Raw genomic sequence first — 18,427 nt, 5'->3', positions numbered from 1 at the left:
AAAAGAACCTATCAAAACGCACTGTTACCTTATTGCAAACCCAAAACTCCCCCAGAAGTCTGATTACATTACACAGTTAGCTACTTTAATATAAAAATACAGTTATAGAACACCTATAATTATATATGATACTGTAACACATTATAATACAGCCCGCAAGAGACAACTTCCTGCCATTTACTGTGTTGAAACGTAAGACCGCAACAAAGGTATAACAAAGGTATTTTTTGTAGTTTTCGTATTCGATATTTAAATACTGAAGGCAGGTTAAGGTGGTGCGTTGTTGTTGTCGTTGCGTCTTTATTCTTTTCTGGACCATCAGTAGCTGGTCACGAGTCGTTTTGGGGTTCACACAAGAACGATCTTTATAAAGTCAATAGTACTTTTGTTTGTTATGGTTCTGGTAGTGCAGTGCAGACTATCAATGTCTGCAAATAGTGGTATGTCTGTAAATACTGGGGGACCAAACTTGAGACCTGGATGCAGGTCTTCCTTGGCCAGCTGTGCTATTTAATCATCAGTGCATTCGCAAGAGAGCCAACGATAGGTTTGGTATCACAGTGCTAACAACCAGGTCACGGGACTGATTCCCAAGGAATACGCCCGCTGTCATGCGTCTAAATATGTGTAATCTGTTCTTACATAGAGAGCCCTTCACGTACCAGGCGAAGTGGCTCCTATACTGACGACGTGAGTGCTGACGGCAGCAGCCTCGCAGAAATTCTGAAGTGCACAGAAGCTGCTCAGACCAAATGCCTCAAAACTCACTGCAGCGAAATCTCGAGCGCCGAGTTAACTCAGCTCGCACCCGCCCAGACTCACCTACGCACACTAACACGAGCGTCTTAGAACTGCCCCCAACACTGCTGTGATTAGATGGCGCTACTTTGCAGTAGGACGCTGCTAAAACAACGGTTTTGTTTGTCCAATAATTGGAATGTCATTAAATCTCTTCACGTCACTTCACGTCTTCAAAACTTAAGGAAAGACAACTGAAAATGACTGTATTACAGGCCTGGCACAGCATCACTGAAAACAGATGAATATAGTGATGTCTGTGGGCCTGGAGTCTCCAAATAAAATCATTAGCTTAGTGGTGCCTGTAAAACAGCTGCCAACTCTAAACTATTGAGTAGAACCATTTTGTTTAAAATGTTCATCTGACCTTTTGGTTCTCTAAAATGAGTATAAAAACCTTCAGCCATTAAGTATAATCGCGTAATCTAATAGTCAATGTTTTGCTTCAAAATGTAATGTGTGTGTGTGTGTGTGTGTGTGTGTGTGTGTGTGTGTGTGTGTTCTCAGGTCAGCACGCTCTACCCCCCTGGTTCCTGTAAGGTACAGGAGGATTACCAGGATTACCACAGAGCTGCCATGTCAGTTAGAGTTTTAGCAGGCCAGCCCCAACACTGCCAACACTAATCCCTTTATCTCATCTCTCCCACTCTCGTATGAGTGTGTGTGTGTGTGTGTGTGTGTGTGTGTGTGTGTGTGTGTGTGTGTGTGTGTGTGTGTGTGTGTGTGTGTGTGTGTGTGGTTGGTTGGGTGGTTGTCATTGTCTTAAAATTCAAAGGTTTTGTTTTCCTGTCATTCCTATGAAGTTATATTCTGCAGACATTTAACTGCAAAAAAGATAATCACTATATATGATCACATTATTATTATGATTATATGCATATTATCATGATGTAAAATATAAATAGCATAACGTTTTGATGCTTGTGGATGCCTTCATGAATCCAGTCCCACAACCAATGTGCTAATTATGTGACATGCCAGCATGTGTTTAAAACTGTGGGAAAATACCCTACAGATTGGCAGAGTGGGTGAAAGACAGATACAGAGAGTGACAATATATTCCTTACCCCACAAACCTCCAGTTGGGGGGGTGTGGTGGGAGTGACCCAGGAAGTGAAACACCTGCAGGGAGTCAGGGCAGATGTTCAGACCACAGAGACCATCAGCAGCAGGAAGACTGTGCAGACCAGTTCTGTCTGCTATGTTTCAACAGGTGCATGCACACACACACACACACACACACACACACACACACACACACACACACACACACACACACACACACACACACACACACACACACACACACACACACACCACATGCAAACTTTGAAACAGAAGCAGCCTGTGTGTTTTCAAAGGGATTTATGAGCAGGTCAGTTTGACACATCAAAGGGGATTCTGGCCCTGAACAGACATCCCATCCAGGAGACCCTCACTGTCCCCTGTTAACACGTGTTCCCTTTGGGGTTCGTTAGAGTGCACCCAATGGTCCCCTGCAGATAGAACCTACAGGTGCCTGAGCAGTACAGCATCTTTACGCCATAGCAACTTACATTGCATCTCCCATAGCAACTTACATAGCAAATTACAGACTAGTGTCAAAATGGTCTGTTTTGTGCTCTTGCCCTAAATCCACACATGTATTCAGCTTGCATAATAAGTGAGTAAAAACATCTGCAACACGGTTTTTATTTTGTATAAACTTATTTTATTATTTTATGAATACACAAATGTGTATTGTTTCGAGTGCTTTTGAGAGAGAGAGAGAGAGAGAGAGAACTGATAAGGAAACAAAATAAAGGAGTCTATGACCTCATTAGTGGCTTCTGCAGCAGATCCGGTGGACAGAGGCAAACGAAGGGCATCGTGGGTAACGCCCTGGTGCAAGCTGCAGGGTCACCAGCCGAGCAGGGAAGCAGATCACCGTGCCGCTCCGTGTTTCCAAGGTCTTCTGCTCTGGATAGCAGCGTGCTCAGTCTGTATAAATTCCCACAGGCCTGCTGAACACTTCTTTATCTCCTTGCTGCATGGTCAAAGCCCTGCTGGATTTTAGGGCATTATCCTTTACAGAGCGATTTAGCCTTCTCTTCAGCCCTTATGTCACCATTGGCACATGCTTTGAAGCCAAAAGCTACTTAATGAGTCGAGCTTATCGTCCGCGCAGGTCGCCGACAGCATCGTCGACCTACGCTCGGGTTCCGCTCCCTCGCGGGTCTTCCGTGGTCGTCCGGAGACACAAAAAGGGAACAGAGACGAACCAGAAGCAGACAAGTTCATTTCACCACTGTGCGTTTCAGTGACCAAATGGTTGGTGTACATATTCAGTTTATCAGACAGTTCTTGTAAATGAAAACAACGTGCCACAGTTTTTTGACCTCATGTAACAAAGCTTGTTGTATATTGCCTTCAGTGGCTCAGTGAGACTGAACTAAGACTGAACTTGCAGCAACTTAACCATTTTTTATATCCGCAGCAATGTCACGGGGATGACTCCAATCAATTTGTGTTGGCACTTACTGAACGCATAGATAATAGTATTCTGAAGCTGCACACGTTGAGCTTGAGTTTTGTCTGAGCAGTCAACACTGGATCACCCTCCACCCCCTCACTTCACTCACAACAAGGGCAACGAAACGATCCCAGATGTCATCCATCTAAAGGCTCTGACAGCGCTGATTTCACAAGAGCAGCATTAAACCTCCACAGTGACTCCAAAGCCCGTGTTTTTGTGCCCTTTAGGGTTGTGCATGTAAACACATTATTTAATTCAGGAATGTGAGCAGAATGCACATGCCTGGACAGCTTGATCATATTTGTTTAACATCTCATTTTCCCCAGTAAGGGAAAAGCAAGCAATGGCCTCAGCCAGAGTTGTTGCTGCATCATTACTGTAACAGATGTTTTTCTGTCGAGAGTCCAGAAATGAAGTCTGGGTTATCTTGATTCTTTAAGTGTTGGTTGTAAAATAGCAAACTATGATTTCATCTATATCACTTTATTATTCATTTTAAATATGTTCATTAGTCATTTATATTTTTAGCAGTGTTGCAGTACAGAACAAGCAATACAGAAGGACAATATAATTTTTTCATAATAAAGCTTCATAGTATAAACACTGTTTTTTATCATGAAATAGCTGGAAATGAAAGATGATAAAATTCTCAGTCTCCATAATAAACAGTTTAATAACCCGCCCCCACAGACCTGTGAAAGCAACCAGAAACAAGTAATCAAGAAACATGAAATGAGAATGAAGAAAATGTCCAGGTTATACGTTAGTCTGGTGGCGGTTTGCTCTTCATGTGGCCTCACTCTCAGCTGGTCTACGCGTGTTGAGATGTTGCTCCAGCCAGACGATGGTGAGGCTCGAAGTGCAAAGGCTCGAAAGGTCCGGCACATATTCGCTGTTTGGTTGAGGCTTGCTTTGCTTTGTAGGACAGCAACTTCGAAACGCTTCCTGCATGTCATTTCCGACACATACTGCCTGCCTGGCCGGGCAGGCGAACGGCCCACAGGAGAGAGTACACAGAACACACAGAACACACAGAACATACAGAACACACAGAACACACAGAACACACAGAACACGCAGAACACACAGAACATACAGAACACACAGAACATGCAGAACATGCAGAACACGCAGAACATACAGAACACACAGAACATGCAGAACACGCAGAACATACAGAACACACAGAACATACAGAACACACAGAACATACAGAACACACAGAACACACAGAACATACAGAACACGCAGAACATACAGAACATACAGAACACACAGAACATACAGAACACGCAGAACATACAGAACATGCAGAACACACAGAACATACAGAACACACAGAACATACAGAACAATGCGTTTTCAGTCCGGCCTAGGCTATGACTCACCATCTGCTGCCATTACAGTGCAAAAATATTATTTCAGAATAATCAACATTTCAAAATAATCAACGTCTGGCATCAGATAAGAGTTGTAAAGACCGCTCTGCAATCACATTGTAGCTCTGACTCTGACAATTATGTTTGATTATGTTAATTACTCAAATTCTAAAGACCTCTGTGAAAATCAGGTAGAATTATGCTAGCCTCCTTGATGAATGGCCCAGCATGCATGAAGCTATGTAATAAATAGGTCTGCTGGCTTTGCCCAGTGGGTGTGTGCCCAGACACGGACGTGCCTCCATCTCCCCTCTGAGTCTGTGATCTCTGGTGCTTTTGCCAGGCTGCAGTCTCATTCAGCATGCCTCCACTCTGGGATTTGCCTCCCGGCGTAAGGCACCTTGACCTTGGCTAAAAGTCGAGGATGTTGTGTCCTTTCATGTGGATGTGGCTCCCGGCCATCCTCGCCGTCCCCAGTCCAAGCACAGCAAAGAAGAGCAGGCACTGCTCGATACTCACCAGGGCTTCATAAGACACTGCATACGTGATAACGAGAAAATGTTGCGTGCATTTGAACTGCCTGCAAAAGAAAATAATAATAATAGAAAGAAAATATAAACATGCCACTGCTTCTTGTCATTGGTTGAGCTGTGATTGGTTGAGCTGTGATTGGTCGAGCCGACATTCCCTTCAGGTCAGCTAAAGGCAGCACATGATGATAGGTGTCCTCAAATTACAGAGCACGGCCTAGAAGCAGTTCAACCAGGGGCTGTGGGGGAATTAAGGTGACCTATTACAGCAGCCCAGTCCAAACACTCGCCTGCGTACCTGTAGACGGATTTCAACAGGAATGAAAGCTAATTATGACTTGCGTTCAGTGCGTGCGAGCAGGAAAGCTTTCATCTTCTGAGTAAAAACGTTGTTTAGTTGGTTAGTTCCACTGTTGGTACCATTGTATGGATCAACACAGGAGTCAAAAGTGACCTCATAATTATACACAGACAGAGAGGGGAAATCCACGGAGAACCAGCAGAACACAAACACCTCGGTTCTGGGGCCAAATCAGGTGATGAGCCTCTGGTAGCAAGAGTGAGGTTTCCCAGTGGAAAACCTGGGACACTTATGGCCTCCTTAGAGAAAGGGTTCCTCACCGTGTTGCTCTTCCAAGGGCTCTGCCTGAGGCCAACAGCTCTTCCTGGGATGATTCCTGAGAACTTGCTGTATATTTGAGGACCGTTCTGAATTCAAACCGTCCACAGCAGAAGCACAACTGTAAATCCCACTAGCAGCATAGGAAGTTTTACTGTCATTCAGCCATATTTAGGCTGAATGACAGGCTTTAGGACCATATGAGGGGAAGGGCCTCTACCCCCACCCAAACCCCACCCCCAAACCTCCATTACGGACTGAATATCAGGCACAATATGGATTTATGACCAGAATATAGTGTATCATAAACGTCTGCTTTTCCATTAAGTTAGCATGTTGCATGTGGTCCGTTTATGTTATGAATTCATACTATGAAAGAGTAGGACATTGATTTCTGCAGCTAAATATGAAAACAATGTTTTCAACACCCAGCAAATCTACAGGCAAAAGTGGTCTTTCAAAAAAAAAACATTTTTCATATTCAAATTAAATGAATATCCATATCCACTGTCCTGTATCAGTCCTGTTGTGCACTTAATCCTATAATCTTTGATGTAGTATAATGACTAACTTTAGTATAATAAGACTATAGAATGGCCCCGTACGGAAGGTCTTAGTCAGGTCTTTGGCTTGCACTAAACAATCCAACACTTATTACGCACATTCCCCCCCATTAACAGCTGACTTATGTCACTGTTTAACTCACACGTCTGCACATAAACATGTCACCCTAACGTGTGCCATAAAAATACACACACACACACACACACACAAGCTGACGCACCCTGTAAACGCATCGTTCCCTTGGTGTGTGTGTGTAGTGCGAGGAGTCAGGCACACGGCTCTCAGATGCTCTGAAGTGTGGGTGGGCTTTTGCCTCGGGATAAGAGCCGTCTCTACCCTTCCTGCGTGACAGTTCTACGCCGCCAAAGCTTTTAAAGTGGCTTTGGATGACAAAGGTGTCAGAGCTAATCTCCAAAGCATCCAAAGAAGGTAATGTCTTCCTCTGGGAGGTGTAAGTAACAGGTGTGTAGACTCTCATGCTGTATGAAAAGAACGTTCATGGCATTAACATTATGCAGAGGACTGTGTGACCTTATAAGCTGCAATCCTTTTTGGCAGGATCATAGTGCTTATCAGCTCTCAAGGAACACCATGCTACTGACCAATGCCTTAAGACCAATTACTCTAATCACAGAAATCTGTGTAGTTATGAAAACAGACTGAGGTCAGATGCTAAGCTGAATGAAACGAAATTCAATGAATTGATTAAGTAAAAGACAGTTTGAAAGTCTTAAAATGCAGTATGATGCAGCCCTGAAGCCAAACACAAGTCCAGGTTCTTTCTGGCCTCTTTAGATTCTTGTATTGTATTAAATACTTTTTTCTTTTGTATATGTGTGTGTGTGCATGTGTGTACAGTGTGTGTACCTGTGTTTTCTGCTCTGGAGGTCAGAAATGAGCGTGTGTCTGTTGGTCGCACTCAGGGCTATAATGAGATGGTGCCACTCCTCACAGGGTTGCTATCACGTCCATCTCCACACTAGCATTTAGTGTCTCTAAGGTGATGAGATAGCCATCATTTTCTGCTATTGGATCCTTGTAGAAACAAACCTTCCAGTTTAGGCTTGCATCATGTGCCTCAGACAGCCCAACATTTTCATTAAGCCCAGAGTGAGGGATTATTATAGACCTGGCGCTGTTTTAAAGACACAACAAGCAGGCTGACCCCACGTTCCTAAGACCCAGACTCTAAGAACCTTTAATCCATGAAGTCTATGGTGGTAAGAGCACCCGTGGCAATATTTGGAAGGCTATGGAACTGGTTCCTTAAGGTAGCTGTTGATGAGTTTACCTGGAAAGCAACTTTAACAAGTTAGTGATACAGATGAAGATATATTATTAGAGGAAATAACTCAAAGTCTTTTCATCCATTTGTCTTTTTAGTCCTATATAAAACAAATCTTCAAGCTCAAGTTCTACAAAGAACTTTAAAAAAGGACTGAAAAGACACATTACAGAAGCCCACAGGTTAGATGAACGGGACGATGGTAAAGAGAGCTTGTCCAGTAGGCCTGTCAGGACAGGTCACTGCCAATGTCCAGCTCAGGTGTCAGTGGCTGCAGAGGTCAGGGATTACATGGGTCATGACCTTGGGAGACATCATTAGCCCTAGTGAAAGGGTGCGTGCTAGAAAAGAACAATAAGGATCAGACGGAGCTGTAGAAGAGTAACGTACAGCAGTGTCCGTAGACGGGACACCCACGGGCTGCTCTTTTGCCCAGTGCCGTTAGCTCATGTCAGCACAGCGTAATCTGCATCACAGGAGTAAATTATTAATAGCTCTTTGTTTGCACTGCCGAATTGGCACACTCCGTATTCACAGTCGTTGGAAAAGAGATACAGTACCCTCCATGCTCTTTGACCCCCCCAAATTCTTTTGCCTTCTTTGTGATGGAGAGGCTTCTTCCAGACGCTCCAGCAGCAGGGGTCTTTTGCCATAGCGCAGCTGTTGAGGCTTCCATCTGCACTGATTTAGAGGGGTCCGGAGAGGCTCCAGAGCCACGGGGTAGGAGGGGAGGGGTCGGAACCGTCAGGCACGCGGCTGCAGGCGGGCCAGGCCCTGGGCCGTGGCGGGCATGCGTCCGAGCTAATGAGAACAAACGACACAGCAGCCAGGTCAGAGGGGCCACATCAAGGGCCTGAGCATCTCCTCTCCGTTACCAGCAGCCTAGATTAACGAGGCCCGCGTGACGGCAGCCGAGCCGTTTGTCAGTATCAGATACTCAAGAGAGCCACTGAGCCCTGGGGCCACGGGGTGCTGCCCACCTGTTGACCCATTACACCCTAACGCACAGGGCAACAGCCAATCAGGGGCCGCTGCTGCTCGTGTGGAGGTCATCTTACAAAGCGGCGGTCCTTTGTTTGGCGGTTTTGCCTTTGTAACTGTACCTCCTGTAATGGCTGCCTGTACATTCTAAGGGAGAGGGGACACTTTGGCATATTTAGTGCTGTATTCTTTGGCAGGACATCAGAAGAGAATTCGGGTGCTAAGCATCAAGGGGAAAATGTAAATGAAGTCAAGGAACTGGCCTGTGGTTGGTTAAGATTTGTTCGTTAGTCTGGCCATGTTCATGCAAGGGATGTGTGTGTGTTCATGATTGCAGGTCTGTTTATTTCCAGTATGCTCAGGTGTGTAATTATTAGCTCCTCTAACTGAATCAAAATGATGCCATATGGTTCTGTCACACTATGAGCTTTCACACTAGGGCTTGTCAGCACGTTTCTCCATCACCTCCTCTTGACTATTCACACTTAGTCGTATTTTTAAGCAGAAAACTGGTCAAAAATAACATTCACTGCAGAATTCTTCTCTTGCTATGCTTCTCGTCCCTTTTATGTTTGTTTATGGGTATTCATTTTCTTTCCATTTAACTCAACGTTTATATTCTTAAATCAAGGTTACACTGCAAAAATCACATAAAAATCTTTGAAAGTCCACCGCTCTAAGCAGATCTGTGAAAGAACACTTATTATTTTACTATACATACAAACTTCTTAAAATGCAGTTTGGATTTTCTCCAAGTACGTTTCACTCCTGCAAGCACAGCTCAGTCTTTAGGAATTTCCTTGTTTCAGTTCAGCATTTATTTTTTTATTTGCATTGTCTTTTTATTTCCATCGAGCCATTTTATTGTATTAAATTAATAAATCCTTAACTAATGCATTCACAGCGCAAGACGTAAGAATCATTCTACTTGATGCAATAGCGCCATCTGATGGAGAACCGTATTTAATGCAGCATGGCAGTGATTTTAAGTCCGAAGTCTATAATGGACTTTGCTTGTCAGGCGCTTACATTTACACACACATTTATAGCATTTGGCAGACGCCCTTGTCTAGAGAGACTTACTTAAGTGCGTTGTAGTCTCAATCAATAACATATCCTCCTGCAACCATACAGTGGTTAGTGCCAAGAGAGAGGTTAGTGCCAAGAATACTAACAGGCTTAAGCCGTAGGATAGATAAATAAATAAATAAATAACACAAATAATAAGGTTGTTTTTCACTTACTCACTTTTAGCAGTGAAAGCACCCCGTTTCTCTACAATGGGTGCTATTGGAGCTCATTTAGCGGCGCTGGGTTTGGTGTCTTTCGTGTCTTTGATTCTCGCGGCATTGGAACTCTTATGGATGGAGATTCTCCCAGTTTGGGGAACACACATATAGACAAAAGTGGAGAATAGAGGAGATATATTATAGATATATTATTCTCGTGTCTGGGTTTGTTCAGATTTTAATTGATACAGTTAAATATAGCCTAAGTTCCTTATGTTTAACGTTCGGTATTTTAGTATTATGTAGTATAATGAATAGTACTATTTCCCAGTTTTCTAATTAATAAATTAATAGTAGGCTATTTGTAATATAAAATGTTTGTTTGTTGATTGATTGGATGTGCTGCACAAATGCTTTCCGCCTAAAACTTTCTATGCTGAAGTAGTCTTAAATAATCACTTTCACTTAAAAATGATGTCAGTGTGTTTAAATCACGGCCGACCTCTCAATGTCATGAATTGTAACTGATTCCTTGGTCCAATACATTTTCCTTGTGTTAATTATTTCAACCACGAGGTGGCGATGTTAACTATGGTGCCAGGAGTTTCGCCTCTACCTTGACAATTTTATAACCCACATTAACGGTTCATCTCAGGTCCCCTCGCACTGATTATTCAGAAGGGAAGCCAGTCTAGTCCACCACACAACCAGTCTTCTTAGAAACACACAGAAGGTTCTAGAGGAGTCTGTAGTCCTGTGGTTATGCACAGTTAGTTAGCCTTTCACCAGTGGTGAGTCTCTAAACACAGGGCATCCGTCGGCTCCTTTACTGCGTGGCTTTACTCGCCCAAATCCACCATCGACGTTGGACCACCGGCAGCACCGTTAACGCGTAGCTGCTCAGCACGATGCTTCTGTGTCATGTTTAAGATTATCCATCAACCCCATATTGGTCATATGTTGACGAACTGGATATAGATGGTAACTGGTGAATTGTGAACGTTAATAGACGGCCTACAATTGTTTCAGTTCATTTATTAAATGTACCATTAAAATAGTGGAAAAATAATACAATGTCCAGTAAGTTAGCATATAAGTAGCCTACAAAACACAATATAAAAATATTTTTAAAAAAACGGAGTAGCCAAAGTAGCCAAAGATAAGATTTACCATTTATTCGTGGTATTTGATTGATTATTGACAAAGAATTATAAAAACAACGGATTTTAGAATTCGAATAATAAAGACTACGTTTCCCATAGTGCACTGGTGCGCAGCAGATTCTTGACGTTATGCTGACACTTTGCCCATCGTGGAGAACTGCCCAGCATCTCCTCACGGGGAGTAGTCGAATGCAGAACGAAATGTATTGAAATGTCTTTCGGATCATTTGTGTTCACCCCCTGTTTGCAATGAAGGAGAAGGTCTGGGACAATGTGGATGTCGTCTTGTGTTGCACCGGAGTACGGGCCTTTATTTTGAGAGAAATGCGGAATCTTTTTCGCCGGAGGTGTTAACGCAGAAAAATAGAAGATGAAGAAGCAATTCAATCGAATGCGACAGCTCGCCAACCAAACAGTGGGCAGGTACGACGTCTCCTTTTATCTAACAGCTTTCGTGCTATTACAGATATGCGAGTTTGAGAAATATGTTAAACTTTGAATGGGAAACCGTCTCTTTCTGAATCGATCTGTTTTCAATGGATGTGTTAAAACTGCTATAACTGATTGCGCAATGCACGCCGGAGTATAATAGCGTATCGCAGCACTGCGTTAAACACTTACATCCAGACTTATTTTCATTTTGCCCGTTGGTAACACTGTGTTTTGCGTGGAGGTGTATAATACTGCAGAGGCAGCGTGCAGGCGCAATGCCCTCCGAGGTTTCCCCAAGGCAGCGAGAAGGACTCGCGCGCACCCCCTGCCCCATGACGCGGTCATTATGACATCCAGTCGAATGTTTTCTGCGCGTGAATTCACACACTCACATACGAACAGCGAATCGTAGTATCGCGTGCGCGCGGTGTCGGCGATCTTCGATCTGATGCGCACGGATGCGGAGGATGCGACGTGAGGGGAAAATGGATCAGGCGCAATGTTTTCATCACGCAGCAGTCTCGGGGAAAAAGGAGGAGCTGGTTGCAGAAGGGCCATGAGAAATATCTGTCAGGCGTCACTATATCAATCATTGTAATTTCCCCTTTAAACGATCGGAACACGCCCGCCGCCGGGATAAAGATATTCCAAACGGGAGGGTCAGTCGCAGCCATTAACTGTGTGGTATTTTTAGAAGTTCTCTTAATGATACTCTACGCTGGCATTTTGGGATGTGGCGTGCATTGCAGTTGCGCTGATGGAAGCCGCACCACTAATGTAGTGCTGTGAAAAATCCCTCCAGAGAATGCAATATCTGCTCCTTCCCTCCTCCCCCAGGCCAGCCCTTGTGGAGGCAAACCAGCTAGATATGCAGGAGGTGTGTGGTGGCCAGGTGTGCCCTGCCTTGGGGGCTTGTCATGCTGGGAGATTATGCCACACAGCCATGTGGGTCTCTTTGAAGACCCTGGCGTGTGTGTGGAGTGGTCAAATGGCGGAATCTCTCTCTCTCTCTCTCTCTCTCTCTCTCTCTCTCTCTCTCTCTCTCTCTCTCTCTCTCTCTCTCTCTCTCTGCCTCTGGCTGGCATCAGTGAGTCTCTGGAAACATAGCAACCCTGGTTCCTCTGACCCAGCTCCCGCTTTCCTTGGGGAATTACTATGTGTGTGTGTGTGTGTGTGTGTGTGTGTGTGTCTTGGGCTTGTATGCGTGCATTAGTATTCTCCCCCTCTATCTCTCCCTGTGTACAGGGAGCAGTGGCACTGGCCGCTGAGACACTGTCCACAGCCCCACAGTAATGAGCACCATCGGGCTCCCTAAACACCGCACTGACCACCCTCATTAATAACTGCACCAAGGCCAGGAAGGCCATGCTCCTCTATGTGTGATTAGTGTGGGAAAGGGTGTGTGTGATCACACTGTCCACTGTCCACGTGCCTCTTAATAAGAGCCCAGAATGACACGTTGGGTCTGACCTTGTCCTGTGTGCTGCTGACCTTACCCGATTCCTCCAGAGATGGAGCAACATGACGGAGAAGACATGACTCTCGCACCATCCGCTGACTGCTCTCATCGATTCCTCATTTCGTCCTTGTGTTTTATGTTGAACCATTAAGTACCTTTCAGAATAGCAAGGGATACCCCAGTTGAAACAATGTTTTGGCGCGTTTTGTGTGATGGGCAGTGCTGTCATGTCAGGCCTGATTCCGGAAGACACGGGTCCAAAGGGTTGAGCACACAGCTGCAGTTCCAGTCACCACTCACCAGCGTGTGTACACACCAGTCACCACTCACCAGCGTGTGTACACACCAGTCACCACTCACCAGCGTGTGTACACACCAGTCACCACTCACCAGCCACCACTCACCAGCGTGTGTACACACCAGTCACCACTCACCAGTGTGTGTACACACCAGTCACCACTCACCAGCGTGTGCACACTCCAGTCACCACTCACCAGCGTGTGTACACACCAGTCACCACTCACCAGCGTGTGTACACACCAGTCACCACTCACCAGTGTGTGTACACACCAGTCACCACTCACCAGCGTGTGCACACTCCAGTCACCACTCACCAGCGTGTGTACACACCAGTCACCACTCACCAGCGTGTGTATACTCCAGTCACTACTCACCAGCGTGTGTACACACCAGTCACCACTCACCAGCGTGTGTACACACCAGTCACCACTCACCAGCGTGTGTACACACCAGTCACCACTCACCAGCGTGTGCACACTCCAGTCACCACTCACCAGCGTGTGTACACACCAGTCACCACTCACCAGCGTGTGTACACACCAGTCACCACTCACCAGTGTGTGTACACACCAGTCACCACTCACCAGCGTGTGCACACTCCAGTCACCACTCACCAGCGTGTGTACACACCAGTCACCACTCACCAGCGTGTGTATACTCCAGTCACTACTCACCAGCGTGTGTACACACCAGTCACCACTCACCAGCGTGTGTACACACCAGTCACCACTCACCAGCGTGTGTACACACCAGTCACCACTCACCAGCGTGTGTACACTCCAGTCACCCCTCACCAGCGTGTGTACACTCCAGTCACTACTCACCAGCGTGTGCACGCTCTAGTCACCACTCACCAGCATGTGTACACACCAGTCACCACTCACCAGCGTGTGTACACACCAGTCACCACTCACCAGCGTGTGTATACTCCAGTCACTACTCACCAGCGTGTGCACGCTCTAGTCACCACTCACCAGTGTGTGTACACACCAGTCACCACTCACCAGCGTGTGTACGCACCAGTCACCACTCACCAGCGTGTGTACACTCCAGTCACCACTCACCAGCGTGTGCATGCTCTAGTCACCACTCACCAGCCTGTGCATGCTCTAGTCACCACTCACCAGCGTGTGCATGCTCTAGTCACTACTCACCAGCGTGTGTACACTCCAGTCACCACTCACCAGCGTGTGTACACTCCAGTCACCACTCACCAGCATGTGTACACTTCAGTCACCACTCACCAGCGTGTGTACACTCCAGTCACCACTCACCAGCATGTGTACACTCCAGTCACTACTCACCAGCGTGTGCACACTCCAGTCACCACTCACCAGCATGTGTACACTCTAGTCACTACTCACCAGCGTGTGCACACTCCAGTCACCACTCACCAGCGTGTGTACACTCCAGTCACTACTCACCAGTGTGTGTGCACACTCCAGTCATTACTCACCAGCGTGTGTACACTCCAGTCACCACTCACCAGCGTGTATACACACCAGTCACTACTCACCAGCATGTACACACTCCAGTCACTACTCACCAGCGTGTACACACTCCAGTCACCCCTCACCAGTGTGTGTACACTCCAGTCACCCCTCACCAGCGTGTACACACCAGTCACCACTCACCAGCGTGTGTACACTTCAGTCACCCCTCACCAGCGTGTGTACACTCCAGTCACTACTCACCAGCGTGTGTATACTCCAGTCACTACTCACCAGCGTGTGCACACTCCAGTCACCACTCACCAGCGTGTGCACACTCCAGTCACTACTCACCAGCGTGTGTACACACCAGTCACCACTCACCAGCGTGTGTACACTCCAGTCACTACTCACCAGCGTGTACACACTCCAGTCACCACTCACCAGTGTGTGTATACTCCAGTCACTCCTCACCAGCGTGTGTATACTCCAGTCACTACTCACCAGCGTGTGTACACTCCAGTCACCACTCACCAGCATGTATACACTCCAGTCACTACTCACCAGCGTGTGTACACACCAGTCACCACTCACCAGCATGTGCACACTCCAGTCACCACTCACCAGCGTGTGTACACTCCAGTCACCACTCACCAGCGTGTGTACACACCAGTCACTACTCACCAGCGTGTGTACACTCCAGTCACCACTCACCAGCGTGTGTACACTCCAGTCACTACTCACCAGCGTGTGCACGCTCCAGTCACCACTCACCAGCGTGTGTACACTCCAGTCACCACTCACCAGCGTGTGCACACTCCAGTCACCACTCACCAGCGTGTGCACACTCCAGTCACTACTCACCAGCGTGTGTACACTCCAGTCACCACTCACCAGCGTGTGCACACTCCAGTCACCACTCACCAGCGTGTGTACACTCCAGTCATCACTCACCTGCGTGTGCACGCTCCAGTCAGGATTTGGGGTCATTGAAATTATGAATAGGATTTTAGGAGATAAACCACACAGCAATGAACATAACCTGCATGAATATTTATATTTATGCTTTCAATGTTTTCTAATGTTTTTTTAATGTGCCATATTTGTCAATTGTGATTTTCACCTCAATCGAAATTTGTCCTCCACATTTACCCATCTGTGCAGTTAACACACACACACACACACTAGTGATTACTAGCGTGCCCAGAGCAGTGCACACACACAGACATGCCAACAGTCTTTGATGTCTTATAATCTGTATTGCCCTGAAGCCACTATGAGAGAGGAACAGTGTATGTCGTTGGCTGAGTTTCCTGTGACCTCAGTGGACCCATCTGGGCAGGCCTTGGTTTCGGTGTTTCGTTGAGTGGTGGGGAAGAACCCTGATCTGATCTCTCCCTCAGGCAGGGTGGCACTGTCTTGTTTGGAAGGAGCATAAGGCATATACATTATATGATCTGGTCCAATGACGGCTTGAGTGGAGGAACCTGGAAGATGTGTGTGCACATGGTTGTCTGTGTGTGTTGATAAATGAGTCTGCCTAAAAGACTTGCTCACCCAACAGGGCCTCCCCACACACTCCCAAGGGATTTATTTCTTATTCAGCCCACGAAACACTTCAGGCACTGCATAGTACAGCCCGGTGGACACTCAGCGCTTATCCAATGAGCCATGACTTGCCGTAGGTGAAAAACTAGTTTGTAGTAATCGATGGTGTGCTTTACATGTGTTATTATGCAAGTTATGATGCATAGTCTTTTTGCATAGGAGCCCATATCACAGCTTTGAGCTCACCATCATGTTTGTCTTCATCTTTAAAGGTGGGGTAGTCCAATCAGAAAAAGAAAGCATTTGATTCATTTGAAGACACTTCAGTTTTAAATACTCATCTTTTCTTAATCAGTGTCTTAGCGTGAAATTCTGTTTTCTCTCCCACGCGTTTCTGTGCTTGCTGTCTCCACTGGGAGTGTTTTAAGACAGGTCAAAGATCTCTGTCATCACATGTGGACCCAGCAATGCCTCAAGGTCAATGATGTGAAAACATGGTGGACGTAGGTTGTTAGAGACAAGAACTGTGCCTCATCTTGGGTTTCAAACCTAAGGGATCATGCTCAGCAAATTAATGTGAGATCAGTATGCTTATATTTTTAGCTTCTAGCATACTGTTAAATTAAAATAATAGTAATATCAGGGCTGTTATTTGTAGCCTGAACGTCTTCTAACATTTTTTGGCAGCACAAATGAAATGTGAGCTGCAGTTTTTTTACATTTAATTATCAAAATAGTCCCCACGTACCATATATCTGCCCCGCCTTGAACGGGCAGACAGTGGTGATCCAGACTCAGTGGAAGCATCACTCCGCTATATTTGATAGAAGTCACGGGGCTAGCGTCTCTTTCCATTACACCTGCTCTCTCCCTCTGCAGTGGCCCAGTTTTTTTTTTTGACTAGATGGGCGACGCTTCAGTGAGAAGCGTCTCCTCTCTTCTCTCTCCCTCCATCTCATCTCCTTCCCTCCCACGCCGGGGTGGGGAGGAGAGGAGGCGGGGAGGGGCTTTGCAGGTGCACTGTGTCAGCAGCTCGCCACCTCCCGTGTGCGCTGGGGGAGTCTCCTGTGCGAGTCATTACCGACACGGTGCAGTCACTCCCTGCAGTGGATCCACCCGGAGACGACGTGCAGCTCAGCGCGATATAGGACACCAACGCCGAGAAGCACCAACGTTTGCGAGGGCAGCTCGCGTCAGGCTCGAACCGGTCGGATCCGGTGCATCACAGAAACTGGAGCAGCTTGCTGATGGTGTTTCTTCAATGTCGGTGTTACTCAGTGGTTTTCTGGTGTCATTTGGCACTCCTACAAGAAAAAAATTGTATTGCTAATAGTTCCATCGCCAAAACAATCTCTGACAGAAGAGGCAGAAGGGATATAAGGGGAAGTTCTCCATCTGAGTCAGTCGTGAGGGGGCAGACGATCACAGCAGCTTTCTAGCGTTGCTCATTAGAAACTGCTTTAAAATGCTCCTGTTTGCCATAAGGAATTTAACTGTTATGGAAGCAAAGGTTAAAAAAATCCTTCCACCTGTGAACAAGGTCCCAAAATACATTCTTGCACTTTTATTACTGCGATGGATTTGTAGATCACATGTACATCGTTGTACATCCCATCATGTGTGAGGCTTTGTGCAATTTTAAAATTTGCTTTTGAATCACAGCCTTTTGAAATGGTGGACAGTTCAGTGACACAGCCATGAGATTGCTTTTATCTCTGACCCTTGGCTAGAACAGTATGTGCAATTTAAGAACAATTGGAAAAAACTCTTACAAATAAATCACCCATCAGTTCTACAGATTACAGTCATACATTATCAAACAAACAGCATCACGGCATGTGGCCAAGTTCCAGCGTTATAGAGGCAAAGAATATACAAGCCCCTAGCTATGGAATCTTCTAGCATTTCCGCTAGGAATACCTCCCACTCCCCTCCCATCTGGTGCGATGCACACACACACACACACACACTCTCAGCCACCCTCCCCGAGCCCTGGCTTTGTGAAGGAACGCAAATCGTTTTGCTCAGCGGCAGGGTCCTTGGGAGCAGCTGAGGCCGGCCGGCTTCTCTGAGCCCGGAGCTAGCGACTGGCGGAGAGCTCCACCCTTTTCCTCCTCCACCCAGGATCGGCTGGAGCGCCCGGACGCAGGCTCACGGGGTTTACGACTGACACTCGTGCACTAGGGGGCGCTGTT

The 18,427-nt window shown here is 46.3% G+C and overlaps 1 protein-coding gene across 1 annotated transcript in view; it reads left to right on the top strand.

Annotated features, from left to right (window-relative positions):
• Positions 1–11,220: 11,220 nt before the first annotated feature.
• The window catches only part of arhgap44a (Rho GTPase activating protein 44a), a 33,701-nt gene continuing 26,494 nt past the window's right edge, over positions 11,221–18,427 (top strand). Inside the window, 1 exon segment of the mRNA XM_076996768.1 lies at positions 11,221–11,486. Within this exon segment, the coding sequence (XP_076852883.1) occupies positions 11,434–11,486 (53 nt within the window). The 5' untranslated portion in view covers positions 11,221–11,433.

The sequence above is a fragment of the Brachyhypopomus gauderio genome, chromosome 2, assembly GCF_052324685.1.
Source record: "Brachyhypopomus gauderio isolate BG-103 chromosome 2, BGAUD_0.2, whole genome shotgun sequence".
NCBI classification, from domain to species: Eukaryota; Metazoa; Chordata; class Actinopteri; order Gymnotiformes; family Hypopomidae; genus Brachyhypopomus; species Brachyhypopomus gauderio.
The sequence above is the reverse complement of the archived record's forward strand: the minus strand, read 5'-3'. Positions and strand labels throughout refer to the sequence as shown.